The following is a 23910-nucleotide window of genomic DNA, read 5'->3' as shown; positions in this document are numbered from 1 at the left end:
ACCCATTAAATCCATTAACCCATAAACTATATTTATTAACATGAACCCATAAACCCATTAAATCCATTAACCCATAAACTATATTTATTAACATGGACCCATAAACCCATTAAACCCATTAACCCATAAACTATATTTATTAACATGAATCCATAAACCCATTAAACCCATTAACCCATAAACTATATTTATTAACATGAACCCATAAACCCATTAAACCCATTAAACCCATTAACCCATAAACTATATTTTATTCCACACCTCCCAAACCCATAAAACAAATCAATCTCACAATTAACTAAATGCCTCACAAGACACACATCACCGCAATCGTCTCCTCCAATCTCGTACCCCTATCCCGAGCAATACCCAGGTGATCCCCTGAAAAATGAATAATTTAGTGTGAGTAATCCGCGGTGATTTCCCGGTGACATCAAAGCCCCTGGAAAGGAGCACAATGACTAACCCAAACGAGAGAAAAAAAAAAAAAAGGAAAACAAAATACAAAATCACAGAATGAAAATAAAGGAGCCCATGAGAACCCTCGGAGGACTCTCTCCCGGGGCCTCTCTTCCTCCTCGGAAAGAATGGGGACTCACTTCGTGCATGACCCAAAGAAACCCCCGCTGGGCCCTACTCGATCCGATCCGCTGATCCCCGACAGAGCTGACGGAGATAGCATCTTCCTTTACCTTTGGCACAACTCTCCCACTCCCCACCCAGACCGCCCCCTTTTCATACGTTACATTCGAACCAACTCCAACAGTTGGTCGTGTCCTCTCTCCCTTGCCCTCCCATCTCACCATATACCACACCCGGGCGTTTGACCCCTCGTTACTGGATTACCATCATTCTTATCCAGTTATTGTCCAGCCCGCCGTATTTCAGCCACCGGTATATCCCCCACCCAGTGATAATACCCAATCGCCAATCGGCCCAACCAAATCATCATCCAACCAACCATTTACCCACTTGGACTTTAAGTACACGATTAATTAATCCTCTTTGCAATTCCGTCACGCCCTCTCTTTCTCTCCCTTTCTCTTTCTTTCTCTCCCTCCCTCTTTCTCTCTCTCTCTCCTTCTCTCCCTCATCATCCCCCTCTCGCCCCCCTTCTCACCCTTTCACCCAATCACCCTTCCCCCCTCCACTCTTTCCTACCCCACCCCATTTGTAGCCGCAACTTGGAATAATACACCGTGTCGTTGGTCTTTTCACTCTTTTCTCAGCCGGTGGCGAATGAATCCACTGGTTTGTCCTGGCCCACCGCCGATACAATCTCGGTGAGTTGACAAATGTTTTGGGGTTGCATCCAGACCAAAAAAACCACCACGAACACCAGATAAATAATACAAAAAAAATATATATTCGAGAGCGGATTTCTTTGACCGATTGATCACTCGATTCTATCTTGATATCTTTTATCCCTCCGCATATTTTTTTTTTACACGACGATATTTAATTTAAAATGTCACACTGGAATGTGGGGATACAGTATTATACTGTATTATAATGGGGTTATCGCTCTTGTTGTCTCTCGTGGAATTTTTTTTTTTTGGTTGAAACTAATTGGATTAGGGGATGATTAGTGGTGACTTCGGGGAATTTTTGTTATGTGGAATGATTAGGGCTTTTTATTGGGGGATGAGTGGTAAATGGAGCGATGTTCTTGGTTGGAGGGTGAAATGCTGAAGTAGTTGCTTTAATCTGGAGTTTAAACATTTATGAGGGTGAGATTTTTATTCGGTGGGGGCGTGCTTGATGCGTTAAGAAAATTTTCTTTTCCCACGGCTCGTTTCAAATAGATATGGAATACAATTGTGTACGTTCCGGACGTAATTCCAGGGAGAGCACGTAGTTCGGGGGACGTCGCGTGGCCTTCGGGCCTTCTTCATCGCATAAAATCAACGATAACGTGACCGTTGAGTAAATGAAGGCTTGAATTCAAAACCATTTTCAATCGATTTTCTCACGATGCAAAAATTCTGGCGAACAGAGTGGGCGAATACCGGTCAATAAACCCACTGAATAATCACTAATTAAATAAATTAACTGTACCTTCAATTGCTTTGACAATATAGAGGAATGCGGGGTAATATTCAACGATTCAATGAATCTATATTTTTTTTCGCCTCTTCTATTTAATTTGCATTACTCTTTACTCTTTTATTATCAGAAAAAATGAAATGAACAGTAATCAATCCACTAATTACCAAATTAAAAAAATTGACAATTAAATTATTTTTCATGCACGTCAGTCTCACCCCACACTGAGAAAAAAAATTATTTGCCAAGAATATTTTCTTCCCACCAGTAAATCTGGCGATCACTGTGTAAATACTCCCATAAGACATACTAATGTCAAATATATTTTATTGTAATTAATAAATATTCCTGGCTAGAAAAAAATTCTCAGTGCCTACCACCCCACCCGGGGTAGGCGGAAAAAAAATCCCCGGAAAAAATATCCCCGGAAAAAATAGCCCACACACCAAAACGTGTTAAAACCCATCCAATTTGATAGACCATAAGAAAATTAAAGTCCCTGAAAAAATAGACAACGAAAAAAATAATGAAATTAAAAAATAATTAAATTGAGCGAGTTTTAACACGTTTTGAATCTGTGTGATATTTTTCCCCTGGGATATTTTTTCCGGGATTCCCCACCCGGTATCCGACATTTTTATTTCCCTGAACACCGCTGGATTCTTAAAAAAAAAAAAAAAATGGACTCAACTCTGATAAATCGTTGATAATCTCAAGAAAAAAATATTGTCAATACAAATATTTGACAATCGATGTTATATAGACGTTTACATCGGTGTGATTGGAGGATCGGTAGTGATTGAGAGAGCCCTAAATAAATGTTAAACGGAAGCTAAACCATAGCCATCTATTTACTCAGTTTGTCCCCTGTTAAAGGTACACACTCCTATACCTATATAAAACGGGCGTTAATTCAACGCGGCGACGTGCAACCACCGTTGATATGCCCACCCCGATGAACCGGACTGCAAATCAACCGCGTGATGATGAAACGGCCAACGTGGAAACCGGAATTACGCGATCCATGGAGCCCCATACACACACAAACCCACACAAATATCTCTATATACTCAACGAGAGTATATATTTCCATCTCACTTACTCGTTATACCGTGTGTTTTATCCTTTACATTAACGTTTTGGTGTGTATGAGCAACGAGCCGCCCTGTACACTCTTGCGGTTCACTCGTTGACACCCATCCGCATGTATGTGAATATGTCCTGTATATGGACCCCCCACATGGCCACTGGAATGTGACTTTAAAGCCGATGGATTTACATTCATTACGATTAATCAGGCAAAAAATTCAGTTTACATGAATTTTTTTTTTAACATCACTGATTTACCGCGCTCGCCACTCTTCTCGAGGATTTATTCCCACTTTTGTTCGCTATTTTTTTTATCTATGATTATTGTCTGGAGATTATTGACAAGTTCGGAAATCGAATTGCGATCGTGGGAAATTTATTTGCATTTTTTACTGATGAAGCTCGGGAATTAATCGACTGGAACTTCTTTTCTTGAAGTTTCATATTTTTAGTGTAAATGGAATGAAAGTTAATCGGGAGTTTTTCAGAGGAAATGTTCCAGAAAATTAAAAATCTTATTATCGAGAATATGTTGTTATGATCTTTATCAGTTTCTTACCAGTTATCATTCTTATTTATTAATCTATATCTGAAAGGCTACTGGTTTTCTGATCATTGATATTTATACATCAATTTTTAAAAACTTTTTATACGATATTTTTCATGTTATCATTATAAAGTTTTTGCCTCGGTGAGATGACCTATTGAACTAGATCCACCGAATGAAATAAACTCCAATGAGGAAGGACGAGATAAAACTGAAAATAAAAGAGAATAATTAAGGAATGAGGGGGAGTAAAGGGGAGTAAAGGGGAGTAAAGGGGAGTGAAGAGGAGTAAAGGGGAGTAAAGGGGAGTGAAGGGGAGTAAAGGGGAATAAAGGGGATTGGTCACCAGACAAAAACTTCAACGAACTTTCCGACTGTTTTGTCCCAGAGAATGAATGAAAAGCCGTAAATCAATACTTTGTATTTTTTTACGACTTAATAAACATAACTTCATGTCACTGTCCTAAAAAAAAAAAGCACCAGAGAAAACACAGGCATAAAAATCCTTTAGAGCACGTAGAAGGAATTTGTGTCCAGGGGGAGCACCTTACGACACCCAAAAAAGCCATCACCAAATTTTTTTTAATAATCTCCGCGAAAAATATTTTTATAGCCCGATAAAAATGACAAGACGTCACTCTCGTCGTTTTAAAAAGTGAAGATTCGAATCTCATCTGTTGGTGTATCACTTCCGCGATCTCGGTGACTCGGTGGATAAAAGGGGGGATAAAATGGCGTTGAGGTGGGGGAGTGACGGGTGGGAGGAAAAAGAGGGAATCCTTGTGGAGGAGTCGGCGCCGAGGCGATTACCAGTGAGGATGAGGCGTCGTTTCCACCACGCTCCACTTCAGGATTCCCCAGGTACTCCAGTGTGCAGGAGTCTTTCCGATGGTGGTGGCACACCAACCGGTTTTTCCTTAACCAACAGAGATAGAGACTCCAGCAAAAGTAGTCAAGAACCCCGCGTGTGCACAACTTTTATACCACCCGATGTTTTTTTTACTCTCTCAAGCCCTCGTTTCTCCTACATATCCGATCATGCGCGTGTTGGTTATGCCGGAGATCGAATCATTAACGAGAATCAAATATCCCCCTCCTTACCACCTTTCCACCCTACCACCCTGCCGCCCTGACACCCTCCCACCCTGCCACCCCCTCATCCTTCATTTTCCTTCGCATTCACCAGTCACAAATTTTTATCGACGACCAACCGTACGAATAGATAAAAATCACCGGTAATTTATTCATGATTCTCAAATAAACACAGCGACAAGTCAATAAATCGATCGGAATTTCGGGGAAATATTCTTTAACCTCTCGTAGATTTTTAATTAGGCCCAGGGGAACTCGTAAAGCACGAGGGAGAAACGAGGGAGAGAAAAAAAATACAATAAAATAATTAATATTGAATTAATGATTTCGGTTTCACTTTATTGCCCGTAACCGGGCGACAAACGATATATGTTATAATATTTCGTTGATCATCCCGATGAGATAAGATTGAAATACACGAGTCAAGACCGACATTCACTTCTCTCTCTCTTTCTCTCTCTCGTCCTAAGTCCACTGGAATCCGGGACTCACTTTGGGACCCTCGATCAATCGTTTGGGCGTTCCGTCTCGGGGGCCCCATTCCCTCCAATCCTCTTCCTCTCGCCCTCTTCTACCGTATACCACATATATAGTAAATATATATAACACACGGTACATCGCGAGGCGCAACAGGTGCCGTTTACTGGCTTTCTAGGAACAGCCCGTGTCCTGGGCATTTCATGAACAACACGGAAAAACTTCTCTCTAATCATTCCATCAACCAGAACACGGAAATGGAGATATAACTAATGACGACACATTTTCCGGTCAACAACATTGAAGTTTTATATTTTACGACAGAGGAATGTGATGGCCACTATTAAATTTTCGATACCCAACACGCGATTACAAAAGTTCATCAATTAGAATTATTTATCACTCCTCTCTTTCTGTCTCCTCCCCTTCACTGAGAGAAATATTCAATAAAAATTACGGGTATTTTCCGTAATTCTGGAGCGAAATGTGGTTGTCGGAAATTTTACGGAACTGTCACGTAATTTTTATCTAGAGTCACAGAATTTTTACACGGTGTTCCGTAATTTTTATCGGAATTGTCAGTGAAAAATAACAATACCGTCACTTAAATTTGTCGAATCAACTCAGTAATCGGAAAGTGAACTGAAAGTTCCGTAATTTTTACTAAATATTTCTCTCCGTGTTGAATATTCCAAAATCCTTTTTTTTTTTCATGACAAAAAATTGCGGAGAAAAGTTCAATGAGGAAAAGGCAAACAAAAATGGGGGTACAACAGAAAAATTTTGATAAATCGTTATCGCTTTATAAAATAAAGGAATTTACGTAAGCGGAACATACGCCATATGTCGTGTAGATCTAATTACATAATTTTAATGAAAAGGCAAGTAGGCAAGTAGTACCCCGGGAAAAAAATGGTAATCGGAATATTTTTTCTAAATATTCAAAAAATTTCTGGAAAAAAATTGTTTTTATTGATCTTCATCTCTCAATTAAAATCAGTGTTTTTTTGGAGTGATAGAGATCCGCTACTCAGAACTCACGAGTTTTCCCGAGAATTTTCACAAAAAAATATATTTTTATCGATTTTTGAAAAAAAAAAATTTTTCATCGATTCTCGAAAAAAAAATTATTTTCATAATCGATGAAAATAAATTTTTTTGGGAAAATTCTCCGGAAAATTCATGAGTTCTGAGTAGCGGATCTCTTCGACAGTCCAAAAAAAATACTCAATTCAATTGACAGATGAAAATAAATTTTTTTTCGAAAATTGATGAAAATAAATTTTTTTTCCAGAAATTTTTGGAAAATTTGGAAAAAATATTCCGATTACAATTTTTTTACCCGGGACGGCGCGAAATTAAAAAAAACGAAAAAATGTCCTGATATTCATGTGAAAACCATGAGTTTGTACAGAGAAAAATCCCAGAAAAATCCCAGAAAAATCCCAGAAAAATCCCTGAAATGTCAAGGCAAGTTCGTTGCATTAGTGTCTTACCGCGATGGTATACAATAACGTGTGGTTACCATTTATTTATTTTTTTTTCCAGTCAAATAAATATCCGCGGAAAGTTAAACTCTTGAAATGGATGGGGCTCGAGATAAAGCGCTGGAGATAACGACCGCCTTATGTGTGTGTATCTCGTTATTTCCAATGCACTGTTACTTCTCTACCCCGTGTGTGCACGTGGGGTTTTTTATCCCCCTTCCCCTACTCCCCCTCTACTCCCCCTTTAGCCGAAAGATTTCAACGCAGTGTAAAGCGAAGAGTCATTCCAAATCGCGATTCACGTATTACCTCCTCCTGTCTCACGTAATCGAGCGAAGTAATTATACGAATCCGGCAAACGTTTTTATGCGGCGAGTTGTGGAGTTCATGGCTGAATTTTTCTTGATACAGAGGTATTAGTGTCGTGACTCGTTAATGGATGTTATTAACAAAAAAGGTAGAAGATTGGAGGAGGTAACACCATTCCAATGGCTGACTGAAGATTTTTTTTTTGATCGCTGATTCAGACTCTTGTCAAGGATAAATCACGAAAAATGGACTAATTAAGGGAAGAAATAACCCTCAAATATTTTGCGTTAATTAATTAAAAAACATGACCTTTTAAGGATCATGTTATTTAGAGATTGTTTTTTTTGGATATTTTCATTCTTTCGTGAGATGGAGAATTTTTTACTCCCTGTAATTAAATTGTTTAACAATTTTTAACGTTTTATCTCTTCCTCACGTGGGAATTCGGGAAAATGTCTAGCTTCTGCCTGTTCGCCACCTGCGAAGAAGTTCCTACATATATTTTCACTAATTAAATAGATGATAAAATTTGAGGGCTGGGGGAATATAAGACGACAAAATCACCAAAAATTCATCTGAAAATTCGATGATTTACCATTGCTACCGGCTTCAATAAATATTTATAGAAATCGCGTGACCGAGTATTTTGGCGCGCCGCAAGAGAACGCCAACTCTTGCGTGACCGAAAAAAATATTCTTTTGCCGGGCGTAATTCACTCGCGTAATAAATAAGGTCTCGTAGTGAATTCCCGAGTGGTTTGAGCGAAAAAGAGGAAAAAAGAAGAGCCATGAAATAGAGTGGAGAAAGAATGATGCAGAGTCGGTGTTGAGAATCAGCATAAAAAGGAACCCCTAGAAACAGCCGAAAAAATCTGTGAACAAAAGATTTCACGCCACGATAAATAAACCAATACGACAAAAAATTCTTCGTGATATATCAATGGACAATTGATTAATCATATTTGTTAACCTGAATGTTAATTCAAACTGAATTCTCGCGTGTGTGGACAAATAATCAGGAAAAATGTGAGATAAGGGTCTTGGAATGGGTGGAATGGTGGTACCCAGTACTTAATTCATTTTCTTATTACGACGTTGAATAAAATGACGTTAAATTTGATTACAGGTTCGTGTAACGGTCCTCGACAAAAACGACGTGGCACCCTCATGGATGCCGGGGCCATGGCGATTTGAGGTGTCCGAGGAGGCGCCACCGGGTACAGTAGTGACTGTATTAAAAGCCCAAGATCCCGATACAATTGGTACCCTCAGATACACATTAGTATCGTTGAATAAAAAATCACTAATTGATGAAGAGGACACTGGAAATGACGTTGAGAGCAATCAAGTGGATCGGCAATTTCGTTTGGACGCTGTAACCGGACAGTTGAGACTGGTTGAAGCACTTGACAGAGAAACCAAGGAGAAATATGTACTGAGGGTTCGCGCCGACGATGGAATCCAACACACCGATATTCATCTAATTGTCCAGGTGAGTTGCAACGAAAAATAATAAACCTAAACAATCAAATAAAAGACCCACAAATAATCACCACACGAACAATAGCTAATATCCTAGGTGAATTTATCTTGCAGTCTCAGCGAGAGCTCTCCCCTCACGAAGAGAAAAAAAAGCTCCCGTCCAACCCTCTCTCATAACTCAAAGACTTAAGTCGGGTATTAAAAAAAATCGAACGGTAAAGCCATCACAAATTACGAGTTACCCATGGTCACCAGTACCCCCGGCATCCCCGGCATCCCCGTGCACTTGGTGTGCACTTGGTGTGCACTGGGTATACGACTAGAGCAGGAAGTTGCGCGTGACCTCTCGGTTGATCCCCCTGAGGGTGCGAGGAGTCGCGTGGGTCGCGGGGTACTTCGCTGGCATATCGTTGCTTCACCTCCACGAGAGACATCAAAAATAATCCTCTTGTTTTCTCTCACACTCTCTCAAATTCCCATATAAAACGCCAACCACCGAAAAAACTAAATAAATACTCTTTTAACGAGCCCATGAGGACCGTCCGACAATCCACAAAAATAGTCTTTATGATGTCTAATGGCTTGAATTCTTTGGGGGGCCTCCAGGAGAATATTGACCCCTCCTCTTCGCCCCACCGTTCGAGTCATTTTTCGTTTCTCTTAAAAGGCACGAGGAATTCACGAATCATAGCTCGTCCTCTCTCTCACCAACGGGCCAATGTGGCCAACAGTCCGAGACAGACACCCGACATATTAAGTCCACCTTGGAATTCTACTATACCTTTATACCTTTGTCGATCATCCACGTTTGGGTAGGCCTGCACTCTTCGTTCCTTGAACCGTTCACCTCTTCCATCTTGAAGAATACATGCCTCCCCATGGCTCGACCGGTATCCATCAGGTACCTGTGCTAGTTTTTGTCCAACTATACCAAACGTCGTCAAGTGTCCCTCTTCTCCCGTCATCGCCCCCTCCTCCACCTCTTCATCATCCTCTTTTTATCATTACAAGAGTATCTTTTTGCTGGAGCCCATCCTGGCATTGGACAAACCGTATGGCAACCGTTTTCATTACAGTATCACGTACAACTCGAGACTGTTAATCGGAAATGCCCCCTCGTCAGCCTAGAGAATAACGGTCAAGCCCACTTCTTTCACTGGCTATTCTATCACAATTACACAACACTGGGATTGTTTGCTTTAATGAAAAATATGGATTTTATTTTTTTGCTTCAGGTGACAGACACCAATGACAATGCACCGGTCTTTCAGTCAATGGCGTACTCATTCGATGTACCTGAGAATGTACCCAGGGGAAGTCGACTTGGACAAGTCGTCGCTGTTGATGCTGATGGAGATGGACCCAATAGCCAAATCAGTTATGCACTTATTTCGGATTGGGCTAATGATGTCTTCTCCTTGAATCCAACCACTGGCGTCTTTACTCTCACTTCTAGTCTTGATTATGAACAGGTAAGATCATTTTTTTTAATTCGATATCATTATGAATTTTAATGGACAAACTGTGTAATGATCCGTGGAATATTTATAATCATTGCTTGTCGTATTTTACAACAATATCAGGTACTTCTTTGAGGAATTTTCATTTCTATTGAGTTTAGGTATGTGCCTACTGTTATTAGATCATGATACCCACTAACACCTGACTAAACCGAGGTTAAATACCGGCTAAACCCAGACATACTCTTAATTGGCCCTTGATTATACCCGAACAGAAAACGCATTCTCGTTTCAAAATTGTCTGACCGTAGAATCATCTGAAGAACAAATTCGTGTGTAAAAATACTTACGCCTGTTCAATTGATAAAATTATTAACAATTAACAACCGAAATATAAGAAAACTTGGAAAAGGATTAGGAAAAGGAAAATTGGTAATTTAAAGAAATCGGTGATTTGAAGAATGGGAATTTATAAAAGGTTCATGGAGCTCCCTGTCCTCCATAAATTTCTTCCATCCCTGAGGAATATTCCTAATTTGAGAATCCGTACATTAAGACGTGAACAAGGATTTAAAGCCGGGCGTTCAAAAGCCCTAAAACAAATTTATGGCAATGTTCACGATTAAATGACTCGACAAACGTGATTTTTCTCTGACCTGGCGTGAATTCACCGCCTTCTACTTCCCTGAGCAATGAATGAAGAGACCGTAAAAGATACGACCTGGCGTTGAGTTTGGTGAGCCGAAATGCAGGGTGTATACCTCGGTAGCCCCCGAGGGCTCAAAAAACTTTGTCGAAATTTTTCAGGGCGCACTGGAATCATTATATACCGTAGGCTTTTGAGGCAACAAACGAAAATGAGACCGGAGCGAGCCTAGAATTTTCTGATGGCTAATGCCAGTGTACCGGGGCAAACCCCAGTGGACAACAGGAGAACAGGGAGGAAGACGAATAGCGTCTGCATGGTTTCATCCTCTCCCCTTTCATCTCGTTTAAATTCTCTCACTCTCTCGCAAAACCCAAGAAAGTGGAGTCGAGGTTTTTGCGTGCGTGAAAGGGTGAACGCACCGCATTGCGTTCCAACATCGAAACTCCACCAATGATGAAAAAGGCCAATGGAACTCAACTTTTCGAGGTGGAGAAAAAAAAAAACAGGAGTGAGACGAGGAATTGGAGTTTTAGATGAAAAGGAATGAGAAATAGTGAGGAGCTTTAAGAACCGTTTATAGAACCCTTCATCAAGCTAAACGTCCGTACAGATACACCCAAGATTACTGACTTGGTTCGGCTGTTGGAGCCCATGAAATAGTGGATACATTCAAGGAACGCCATTGGCAAAAAACGATAACCCACCGGTGCACCACAATAAGAATAAAACGAATGTGAAACCCTCAAAAATTGTTCCATCTTCACTCTTGAAAAATAACACGGTATAACACTTCTTCAGGAGGCACACACCTCCCTTCGCTAAACAAAATCGATCCTTGTAAAAGTCCTCTAAGTATAGAGTTCAATGGATGACGCTTCACAACTTTGACATTACTCTTTCCCCAAATAATTTTCGTTCACCTCTTTTTTTTTGCTGAGTTATATTGGGCCCCACCAGTTGTAAACACTCTCTGAACATTTTCAAATTTTATCGTTCGCTTCCTCTTCTCTCTTCTCAATCCACGTGCAAATATAACATCACAAAAAATATCAGCAAACCCAGAGCTGTTATATCGTTTACACAATTTCGCAACTGGTGTTCCACGTCACTCCATTTCTGGGTAAATAAACAATATTTCGACCGTCGATCGCGATAAATCAACAGGTGTACAATTTCGTCGACTTTATTTATCAGTCATTAAATCACTGAATATTTTTATTATTTTTTTTTTGATGTACATCGCATTCGCTACTGATTTCTGAATATTCAAAATAACTTGGAGGAGTAATTTTGTATAAACGTTGTCAGGCCCATGTGACTTTTTGGGTCTGGAATAACTCTTTCAGCTCTGATCGAGGACTCACATTGGGCCCCACTCATCGTAAACACCCTCTTCACATCCTAAAATTTCATCGTTGTTTCCTCCTGTTTCTTTCAATCCCCAGGTCTGAAGCAGAACGAAAAATAACATCAGCAAACCCCAAAGCGTAATATCGTTCACACTTTTCAGCAACTGGTATTCCCCACAACTCCATTGCTGAGTAAATAAAGAATATTTATGTCGGTCTCAGTGGGCACAAAAATTGATAAACGAGTGATACAATGTACTCGAATTTATGAATAATTTACCCCCACAATTGATTGTTTTTCCATCTCTCTAATGGAAAAGAGAAAAAAAAAATGGTCAGCCGCTTGGAGCGTGTATCCACCGGCTTTGATGGTTCGACACATCATCAATCAATTAATTTATCATCCCAAATCAATGCATAAATCATAGCTAGCCTTTTTTGGAGAAAAGACAAATGGCGTGTGCGAATGGAATTTATCCCGGGGGCTATGGTATATCCGTGCGATTCAGCAACTGGTCTTCAACCAGTCAATATTTCCACTGAATTAGTGTTTATTGTAGTGAATGATAAAAAAATAAAAACCACAGCATGGGATAGATAAAGTCCTTGAGTTTATTGGCAATTTAAATAGACGACTTGGTGCTATTGAAATCCCCCCTCTCTTTTTTGTTCATTATTTTTTTTTTTCTCAGGCTGATCGCACTGTCGTTACTCGAGTTCATTTACAAGGGGTTGTAGATGCTGGTGTTGCTGAATGTACGATAATTTGAAAACGGGTTTTTCCTTGGATTGCAGGTCCAGCACTACATCCTCGTTGTACAGGCAACTGATTCTGGGGTACCAGCATTATCAACTACCGTCACGGTCTACTGCAATGTTGTTGACTTGAACGACAATGCACCGGTATTCGAGCCGGGTCCACATGGCAGTGAAGTACCTGAGAATGCGACAATTGGTACTGCTGTACTCTCGGTGATCGCCCAGGATCTTGACTCCGGTGACAATGGTCGGGTCGTTTATGACATTGTGAGTGGTGATGATGATGGGGATTTTGGGATCGCTGAGAATGGCACTCTCTTCACCAGGAAACAACTCGACCGGGAGGACAGGGCTATTTATAATCTTGTTATCAGAGCGAGAGATTGTCCAGTGTCACCTGCTAAACCACTCACATCAACTGTTCAGGTATTTCCTTAATTAGGGTTCAGTGGGTTGTGCATGGGAGAGGGAAAACTGTTTCTTGCCGAGTAATGAGTGCAATGTCGTATTATACTATAGATTATGATTGTTAAATGGAAAAAAAATTATTAGATATGACATTGGCTTAGGAATAGGTGTCAGGAAATGGAAAGAAAATATATTTTCTGGTATTCTCATGGTTTATTATCGGGAGAGAAAAATACTGGAACGAGTACATGAAGTTAAGTAAAAAATTTAAAAAGATTACTGCTTCAAGAGTAAACGTAAACCGTTCCGTTAAATTTAGTGTACCGTTTTTTTTTTATCCTAACAAGAATGGAAACTCACGATCTCTGCCCTGTCAGGCAAGGGTTACCCATGCGCCAGAGGTTTATTGTCATTGTGTCATGGAAATAAATAGTACAGTTCTAGTCACGTAAGATTCACATGAAGTTGAGTAATCCCTGCGTTCTTCGACGTTTCACTTAAAACTTCAAACTTCGTTTTACGAGTTGAGAAAAAAATACGTGAGAATACCGTAAATTATTCGGAGCATATAATAAAATTCACTGATCCTCTCTCATTTTTTACGATTTCAAATAAAAATTACTGAGATAATTCTTCAGCCCAAGTTTTCGTGGCTAGTCACCTATTTATTCCTGTATTTTTCTCTCCTTGCATTTTCACGGATTCGCGGAAAATTTCACTTTAATATCATCCCTGCCAGCGGGTGAAAATCGTTGTGAAAAATAATGAAGAAAACTATTCAGTCCTCAATTAAAAAATGTCTCCATTCCAATTATTTCATGCACAGAGTAATTATCAGTAATCTGTTGACTGGAATCGATTTTCCCTCACGAATTAAAAATTCCTAACCGGAAGTGATCAACAAATCATTAATTCCTCTACGGATTACGTTCCGTTCAGGAAATAAATTTCCCATGAGTTGAGACTAGGCCCCCAGTGCACCCTAAAAATGGTGTAATTCCCAAGTGTTGAATGTATTCTTTTGTTCGAAGGTAACAATGGTCCTCCTGGACATAAACGACGTAGCCCCCGAGTTTATAACCCCGAATGAAACCTCAGTGATGGAAAACGCGCCAACCAACACGATCGTAATGGCAATAAAAGCAGTGGACAAGGACGAGGGTCGAAACGGATACGTTGAATACTCCCTGGAGGACACATCGGTTCCGTTCAATCTCGGTGCTGTTGACGGTCTCCTCCGGGTGTCAGGCCACCTGGACCGCGAGCGCAGACAGAACTACACCCTCAGGGTAACAGCGCGCGACCGGGGTGAACCACCAAAGTCGTCATCAGTAATCATAACTGTTGGTATTCTCGACGAGAATGACAATTCCCCGATATTCGATCCCAGACAGTACTCGTCAACAGTCGCGGAGAACGCTAGCATCGGTGCCAGTGTTCTCCAGGTGTCAGCCACTGACAGGGACGAGGGAGCTAATGGCAGGGTTCGCTACAGCATCGCAATGGGCGACGAAAATCGTGACTTCACCATCTCCGAGGACTCGGGTGTCATCAGGGTCTCGAAAAATCTCAACTACGAGAGAAAATCGAGGTACAGACTCACCGTCAAGGCTGAGGATTGCGCTGAAGAGGCAGGGGAGAGCTCCAGGGAAGACACCGCTGAAGTTATCATCAGTGTCATTGATATCAATGATAATGCTCCGGTCTTCTTGGACTCACCCTATCTTGCTCATGTCATGGAGAACATGGTACCACCTGGTGGTGGCTTCGTCATTCAGGTCAGTTCAATCCTTTTTTTGTCATTGCATTGAGTGAGAAAATACTTGACAAAATTCATTTTATAATGGAACAGTTCTCAGTCAATACAATTTTTATAGCTCTAGTAATATTTTTGAAAAAGGTTGTTGTTGTTAGTGTTGTAAATCGAACTAATTGGCATTTCCCAATGAAATATCATGAAGAGCATTATGAGATACTCCATGACTAGAGCATTAATTCTAGTTAAGTCTAGTCAGCAAGCCCCATTAAAAAAACGAAAAGTGTCGAAAAGTGTACATTTATCACGAGAAGAGAACCCCATCGATCCAGCGATAAACTAAAATCTTGTACCTCTGCTGTTAATATCCCCGGATTTTACGTTGGCTGTTTAACCTCTGGCTCGATATGTCCCTTCGCATGTACACGCGACAACCTGGGTGGGTGGGACAGTAGAAAGTGGCCTTCACCTCCGAAAAAAAAGCGCCAAGAGTAAAAAGGGCGAGGAAAGACGAAAAAGAGTGGAAAATAAAAAAAAATAATATCAGTCTGAATGCCCCAACACTTTACATACGACTCGTAAAGCAACGCACTTTATCGTATATAATGTTCGAGTCTGGAATTCACATTCAACTAATTTTCCATAAGTTAACGCGCAATGAAAAGCCATTTGTATGAGACCAAGTGATACAACTCAATTCATGACTTGGCAAATTAATAATTTCAACATTTTAAATTATTCTCATGGATGGAACGGTCTTTTTCGTCAACAGGTTAAAGCGTATGACGCTGATACACCACCGTACAACGATCAGGTCAGATATTTCTTGAAGGAGGGAGACACGGATCTGTTTCGGATTAATGCCAGCACGGGAGATGTTTTTCTGCTGAGATCACTCGACAGAGAAATGGTCCCCGAGTACACTTTAACGCTCGTTGCAATGGATACAGGTAAATTGACAATTTCCTTTTTTACCACATTTCTTTCGTCTAGTTTATCTGTCTTAAAGATATTCAAGTGTCTTCAACAGTCGCAAACGAATCGCAGAACCGGAAATATTCTCACATTAAATTTGTCAATTCACTGCATTCTAAGAATTCCATTAAATTCAACGACGCAATCCATAAAGCTCATTAGTTCATTAGGTTTATCTAAAAAAATGAAGATTCAAACGATAAACATTAAAGGACTTTTCTGTATCCGAGTAAGACAAATCAATTCCGAGGAAAAAGGTCTTTTGATGTTTCTCCCTGAAAGTAATACTTTCCAATAATAATTTCAAATGGGACATGAAGGGAATAATTGTGTTAGGAGTTGTTAGGAGTTAGGAGTTGCACCTCTGCAGTTAATAATTTAATATTTTTTTTATTCTGTGAGGCGAATTCTGTTTCACGCCCGTAGAATTAATAATCCCGGGTTAAATTATTCACGTCTGTGTGAAAAATGTCCCTTTAATGGTTAAATTGCGCAATAATGTTGGCCGGTGTGTCGCATTACTAACGCAAAAGTTTAATCCCCCCATCTGACTCAAGGAATAGTCACATAACTCGACATTAGAAACGATCCAAGCGCGATTCTACGACACTGAATAGCCAGAAGCAAAGAGATACGTAGAGTCGATCGGATCTCTGAAGCGCGTTGTCCACCGCGTAAATTCCGCGTGGTTTAGCGCGAGAGATAAACATATACTCCTTCCTCAAGTACAAACGAATAGGGTGAGGTGGGGTTCGGTGAGTTTGATACCTTGAATAACGAAAAACGATGCAAAAGAACGCAGCAAGCGCTAAAACGCATAAACCCCGTAGGAGCCTAATTCCCGGCATTCCAATTTTCCCTCGTGTTGCATTTTTTTTTTTCCTGGGTTTTTATTTTAAAACCATTCAATGTGCCACCTTCTCATGTATGTATCTATCTTATACATCTTGTGAAACGAGAGAGGGAGAGGTATATATACCTTCGGGGTAGAAATAAAAATAATACCGTCGGGGGAGAGCTGCAACACGCACTTGTCGTTTTACACGTAATTCCTTCGAGTCAGGGAAATCATTTTTTTAAACTCACCAAATATTTGAATATTTTCGATAAATTACATGTTTAACAAATTATTGTAATTACCGTTAATTGGGGGGATTGTAATTTCAGCTTGAGACGATTTTAGATTCGGCGAGTTGTTATTTAACGTAACAGCGAGGGAATATTTTTGGGAGTGGTTGGTATTATTTATTGTGAGGAGGGAAAATGATGGTGATATAAATTATTAAGAAATTATCCTTGCTGGGGTATTTTCACTCTTGACAAAAATGTTTTGAACAATTTAATGGCACCTCTTCATGTACGTATCTGCCTTATACATCTCGCGAGAGGAAGAGAGGTGTATCCCCAACGGGCAGGAAATAAAAGCCAACAAAAAACAACAGCAATGAAAAAAAAAACGGGCTCTCGTTCATGCAGTCACAGGAGCACGCACTTGTCCTTTTACACGTAACATCAACATTGCATACATATATTTCACTGAGCAATTAAGTCCGTGGGATAGCCTCCGATGGCTTACATGTTATTTTACCCATCGACTGTCTCTGGATTAAAGAATTTTCCCGGGAAACTAACGGTATGGATAATACACGGTACAGAATAAAGGACGATGGAATGAAAATTCATGAAAGGATCCCTCACGCCAAAGAAGCAATGGGTTATTCATAATTCTATTTTCTTCACTCGATTTTTCAATGTCCGATTTGCCTCCAATTATAATTCCCTCATTCTCTGATTCTCCACGACAAAAAAAAAACACCAGGATTGAGGGATTCCGCGAGAAATTGGTCGATAGAAAGTGAGGGAGAGGGGGCAGTGGGTAGGGGGTGAGGGGGGTAGGGGGAGAGGGGGAGAGGTTAAAAAAATGTGGAGGAGAAATAAAATAATACGCAAGGTGCAAAGTGCGACGTACAAGGTGTAAGGTGCAAGGTGCAAGGTCCGTCAGGGGGAGGGATAAATGGGGTGGAGGGAAAGGGTAACTGAGGAGAGTTGAAAAGTAAGAGGTAAGAAAATGCCGCATAAAGTACTTGACTTGATGGGTGCGTATACGCCACGTATACTGGTCTTGGCTCGTGGAACTAAGTATGAGACATAAAGTTTAAGACGACGCGGGGTTGTGCAGAGGGATATCGGGGTACTTCTTCTCTCCAGGATGCAACAGTCTTGCATTGGTGTACACCTCGGTGTATTCTCGTTTTGGAGCCCTCGAGGCGGGTGGGAAAGGGATAGAACGATGAAAAAAAGAAGGCAAATGGGGGATTATCTGTGCATCAAACCCCTCCTGGGCAACCGATACCATGTTCTCATATTATTCTTATTACACACATATTTTTATTTTTTTTTTCTTCACGTGGTCTCTCACGTTTTATTACTTCAGGGTATAAATTTTATGAAAAAAATTCCCGACGTCAGGTTCATCCCGGAATTTCGGTATTTTCTTTGATTATTGGAAACAGTGGGGGACTTCAAAATACGGAATATCAATTACACCCTCCAATAATTGTTTATAATTAGCAGAACGAGTAATGAATGGATTAACAACAGCAATATCTCATACCGGATTTCCTGGTAAATGTCTCCCAGGCAATTTCATTATTTCTCACCCGAGAAATGTCACTCTTTAACTGCCATAGTAAATGCCAGAATGAAACAAACAAAACTCAACATAATCCCTCTTAGCCGTTCTTTTTTCTTCTTTTCCCCCTTTTTTTTTCTCAATTTTTTATTTTTCACTTATCCCGTTATCTTTATCCCGATGTGCGCATAACGCGAGAGAGCAGAATGTGCGTGCAGAAACGCGGGTCGCGTGACGAGAGTAGAAAACGTGGGATGTACTTATGTGTGTATGAGTGGGGTTGTTGGGGGGGAGGAAGGGGGAGGAAGGGGGAGGAAGGGGGAGGCAGGAGGAGGCAGGAGGAGGCAGGAGGCGAAAAGGGGCAGTAAGAGGGGAGGGTAACTGGGAAAAGGTACACCAATGCCTGAGACAAATAAAACTGCTGGGGTATACGCTCATCTCAACAATATTTTTTTTTTTTTTCATTCGAATTTATTTTTCATTTTGTTTTTCAAATTCTCTCAAGTCTTTGTCGATTATTTTTATTTTTTCTTTCAATTTCGTTTTGTTTTGTCATTTTTTTCCACTTCTTCCTTCCTTCTCGGTGATGTCCAATCGTCGTAGTGTCGGCTTGAAGTAATACCCCCGGGGCTCTTTCTCCTCTGTGTATACGTGGGTACTGGGTACCTGAACAGGGGGAAGGGGGGGGGGGGGCAAATCTACCGGAGGAAGAGAGAGGATGAAAACATGCTGTGGCCACATCGAGGTATAACATCGCCAAGGTGTAATCGCACACCCGCCCTCGGCGTTTCTAATAGGCCGGTCGTGCGACAAACCCCTGCCGTCTTATTATCCTATTTTCTTGGGGCCTTTGGTTTTATTATTGTCAGAGTTTCTTTTATTCAACGCGGAACATTGTGATGGAGAATTGGAGGATATGCCTGCACGTATGATTATTTTTATTCTCGCTTCTATCGTGGGATAAATATGACGTTGGGTGGGTGGGAGAGGACGCAGGATCTTTTTGTTTCTTATTTTTTTATTTTTCTTTTGAGTTGTTCGTGAAGTGGACGGGAATCGAGATAATCGCTGTGAAAAATTTCACCCCGAGTGAAATATTTACGGAATTTCAGTCCATCATAGGGATGTTAATTGTCGCTAGAGTAAATTTTATTCGTTCGATTTCATTGATTCAATTGTTAAATCCCTTTTTTTTATTATTTTAATTACATGGAGTTTTTTGAGGGAATCGATTCGAAGGAATTACTCATTTTTAGACTGCCCAGGGATTATAATTACTGCATTAATCTGTAATTCTCATCGTAATCAAATTTCCCTGAATTTTTATTGCAGAAAAAATTGAGAAAATACGGTTACCTGAATTCTTTAGATTTATTAATTCCTGTGGAGTCATGAAAATGGAATGTAGAAATTCCGATGATTTATAGTGTTTTCTGGAATTATTCAATTTCATCGTTTCAGATCGATTCAGTGATTTTATTAATAACGAAATTATCAAAAAAAAAATTTTCCCTGCAACTTCCAATTGCGAGGAAATCCCTAGGTTCTGCCAAAAAAAAAGAAATCTCGTAAAAAAATTGAAAGTTCCAGGTAGCATATTAAATATATCATCTTAATTTTCCCCCTCTAATGAGAAATAACCAAGAAAATGAGAAAAGTAAAAAAATTTCCAGCAAACAGCCAGTTACGGAGTTCCTTGAAACTCGATTCCACCGCCTGAAACTTAATTATCACTAAAGTGAATTTTTATCACTTGAATTCAACTAATTAAGCCGTTAAATCCTTTTCCCTTAATTTTTTAATGAAACAAGATACTAATTCCCGGATTTTTCTGCTCATTGTTGCAAAGCAATATAAATAAGGAGTGAGTTGCAGTGATTAGAGTCAATTCATTCAATTACAATCAGCTAAAGGGCGATAAAACTGAAATGCCGTGGGATTCGAAGAGGTTTTTAGCCCACGGACATTTTTATTTTTCAGGATTGAAAATGCATGGTCATAATCATGCTAAAATATACATATGCTAATGACTTTAGACTCCTTGTGGTACTGGACAATGCGCTTCACTGTGTCTGGCCTCCCTGAGTTGTGTATATTTCACCTCACGGTTTATGTTTGCTCGATCAACAACGGGGCCCCGAGCTGGAGGTTACCTACCTGTTTTCTTTATTAATCAAAAGTCATCTGACGAATGGAAAAATAAGGATATCGAAGTGGCAAGGCCAAAATCTAACCCTTAACCGTCTGACTCAACACATTTTTCATTCCTCACTCTTTATTTTCATTCTAATCGTTTTATCTCTCCTCAAATACCAACTGTTTATTTTTCAACAATATTTCTATTTGAATTTTACTCGATGTATCAACCTGAATCAACACCTACATCATTTTAAATTAAACGGAATTATCATTGGGACAACACAAAGGCTTCATCAATTGCCAGGATTGTCCTCAGTGCGAGAATCGTTTACTTTATTTCATAAATTGAAAACATTACCGCACCGAGTATGAGCGTTTAATTGAAAATCCTTCAATTAATTAAAAGTCCCCAGAAATTACTGAAGAGATATGAAGCATAATCCGATAAATCCGTGAATAAAACAGAAAATTAAAATCCTCGGGAATAAATTCAACTTTATTCTTAATTTACTGCAATAAATTTCCAATTTCTAATTAAATAATCAACAAAAAATTCCTGTAATATCGAAATATTCAGAAAAATCACCGATAAATTATTGCGTATTCCTGATATTTTGGGACTTATTAAATTCCAACGAACCGCGTATATTAAATTAAATAAACAATAATTCCCAATTATTTATTCCCGTCATCCCCCCCTGCTGATGAAACCCTAGACCCGCATATTTCCCGAGAGCATCTCGTCGCGTAAAAAAAAATCTCAAATTTCCCCCGAAAAAAAAAAATGCCTAGAATTCCTCATTCCTCGGCTTTATCGATGCCCACCACTGATTAATAAATGAAAAAATCTTCGATTGGAAGATTCGAGCGATGAGATAACGAATATTCCCCTCGCTCATTCGATGTTTTATTTATTTTTTATTTGACACACCCCGGTAGTCCACCACTGTGGATCCTGGGCCTTGGTATCCCGATGCCGTGAGGTAAAAGAGAATCGGGACGGTAAGAAAACAGCCAGAGTTATGACGCGCGATTATGATAATCGGTCCAGCCAAGTCCTCTACCTCTTACCGTCCAATTCCTGTCCGAAGTATTTCTCTCTCACTTTTTCACCCTCACCCACCGCCGTCACTAAAATTTTAGTGTTTCTTATCTCTTCACCAAGGCATTTTACTCACCATGCATTTTTACACGGTGTTCACGGGGATGGGGTGGAGAAGGGGATGAGAGAGGGGAATAGCAAAAGGGAGACAGATGGATGCCATATAACCTGCCTCGGTGCTCTCGCATATTATATTCTACTTTATTCATACTCCACGGCCGTCACACTCCCTTATTCTCTTATTAAACCGCGCCACTCTCCCATTGAAATATTATGATTATTATATACCTGTGGTGTATAACCAAAAGAGGTGTTATTTTTTTTTTTTTACTTTTGTGGGTGAATAAATGGGACGCCATGGGGAGGGGTTGGGTGGTGGGGATATACGCACTTGGTGAGGTGCGTTCAATCGATTTGTTTTTATCGAGTTTTTGGGGGACAACTGATTTGTTTGCCCGTGCTTTTGTCAGATCCTTCCGGTGATTAATTCAATATCATTAAATTGAGGATCAGGACACTCAACGCTGATTTTACTCCTGACCAAGGATCGGGAGGGAATTTATATTATTTCAACATTTTTAGGGTTTATTTTGTTGTCTTATCTTGTACGCTGAGAAAATTTTTTTGCCAATAATATTTACTAACCACAAGAAAATAAATTTGTTAGTAGTAGGTCGTATGGGAATATTTATACAGTGATCGCCAGATTTACTGGTGAGAAGATATTCTTGGTAATAATAATTTTTTTCTCAGTGTAGATAAGGAAGAATAGAGTAATTTCCGGGAGGGGAAGAATATATTTACTTCGTCTACTGATAACGAATTTTTATTCAAAAGTTTTAGTGTGCACTGAGCAGGTGGGCATGAAGAATTATTTCTGTTATCCCCAGGATTTTTAATAATATTCTTATGCAATAGCGATAATATCCACCTGTTGTACACTGAGAAAAAAAATTATTTTCGCCAAGAATATTTTCTTCGTACTAGTAAATCTGGGGATCACTGTGTAATTACTCCCATAAGACTTACTAATGCCAAATATATTTTCTTGTGGTTAGTAAATATTCTTGGCTAAAGAAATTTTTTTCTCAGTACCCCCGATTATCGTTCGATTATCGATATCTCACTGAGTATCGAATACCGTCTTTATTGATTCCGCGATCTCGCGACTCGGAGGATTTCCATCAAAATGAAAATAGTTGTTACTGTCGATGCGTTGTGCCGTGACTAGAGTTTGCAATTATTCGGAATACCCAACGATTGCCTGCAAACTTTTATATACGTGACACACCCGAGACGGCCTTGTCCGATTGTCAACGGTTGACTGACACGCTGGCGGACTATAAAGCCCACTCTTTCACTTCGATCCAAATCACCAATATATACCCAAGAATATAATCTTCTACGTGCCTCAGGGAGAATTTCCCAACGAGTACCAGTTACCTTCTCGGGTGTGAACGACCCCACACCAAAAATTATCCAGGTTTTACCTCCACCTCCACCTCCACCTGCCCCTCCCCCAGGAAGAAGGGAGACCTCCTCCCAGTCTTCTATTTCCATTTTTATCCTGAAAAACCGATTTTCCATATTTGTCAACAATTTCTCTCCCCACTAATGATTTCTATGCAATTCCCTTCAGCCACAACTAAAATTATAATCGTTTATAAACATTCATATATTAAATATTCATATAAATAAATAATAGTTGATTTTTGGGGAGAGTCCAATTCCAGTCTATCGACCCGCTAATTGCCAACTCCTTGAAGATTCTAATTATGAATCTCTTGAAATCTCCAATCATCAAGTTCTCATCAATTAACCGACCCTTTAACTCTAATCACCCCATCATCCCCAGTGGGCCACCATTTTTCCCCTAAAGGGTTGAAGCCGCCCAGAATGAACTCCGGCAATGAGAAAGAGTATAAAAAACATTTTGGGATCTTTAGATCTTGAGTAGCCACCGAGGACACTGTTTCGACTTCTATGGAGTCCACCGCTTTTGCACTTGCAAAGGGACAATGACGAAGTACTCGTGCGACGTTTCTCAAGGTCAGATTCCAGCACGTTTGTCTTTTAACGAATGTGGGTAAAATGAGGGAATAAAAATCGGTGAAGAAATGCAGCGAGTTCCTCAAGTTTGCCCGTGGGGGGG

At 40.0% G+C, this 23910-nt stretch overlaps 1 protein-coding gene across 1 annotated transcript in view; it reads left to right on the top strand.

Annotated features, from left to right (window-relative positions):
• ft (cadherin-related tumor suppressor fat) overlaps window positions 1-23910 on the top strand; it is a 78934-nt gene that overhangs the window by 37950 nt on the left and 17074 nt on the right. The window contains exons 2-6 of the mRNA XM_011315764.1: window positions 8174-8539; window positions 9765-10001; window positions 12783-13172; window positions 14186-14932; window positions 15683-15860. Of these exons, the coding sequence (XP_011314066.1) occupies window positions 8174-8539; window positions 9765-10001; window positions 12783-13172; window positions 14186-14932; window positions 15683-15860 (1918 nt within the window). The remainder of the gene's footprint in view (window positions 1-8173; window positions 8540-9764; window positions 10002-12782; window positions 13173-14185; window positions 14933-15682; window positions 15861-23910) is intronic.

This window comes from Fopius arisanus, unplaced genomic scaffold (genome assembly GCF_000806365.1).
Source record: "Fopius arisanus strain USDA-PBARC FA_bdor unplaced genomic scaffold, ASM80636v1 scaffold00005, whole genome shotgun sequence".
In the NCBI taxonomy this organism is placed as follows: domain Eukaryota; kingdom Metazoa; phylum Arthropoda; class Insecta; order Hymenoptera; family Braconidae; genus Fopius; species Fopius arisanus.
Note: the sequence above shows the minus strand (reverse complement) of the source record. Positions and strands in the feature narration are given on the sequence as shown.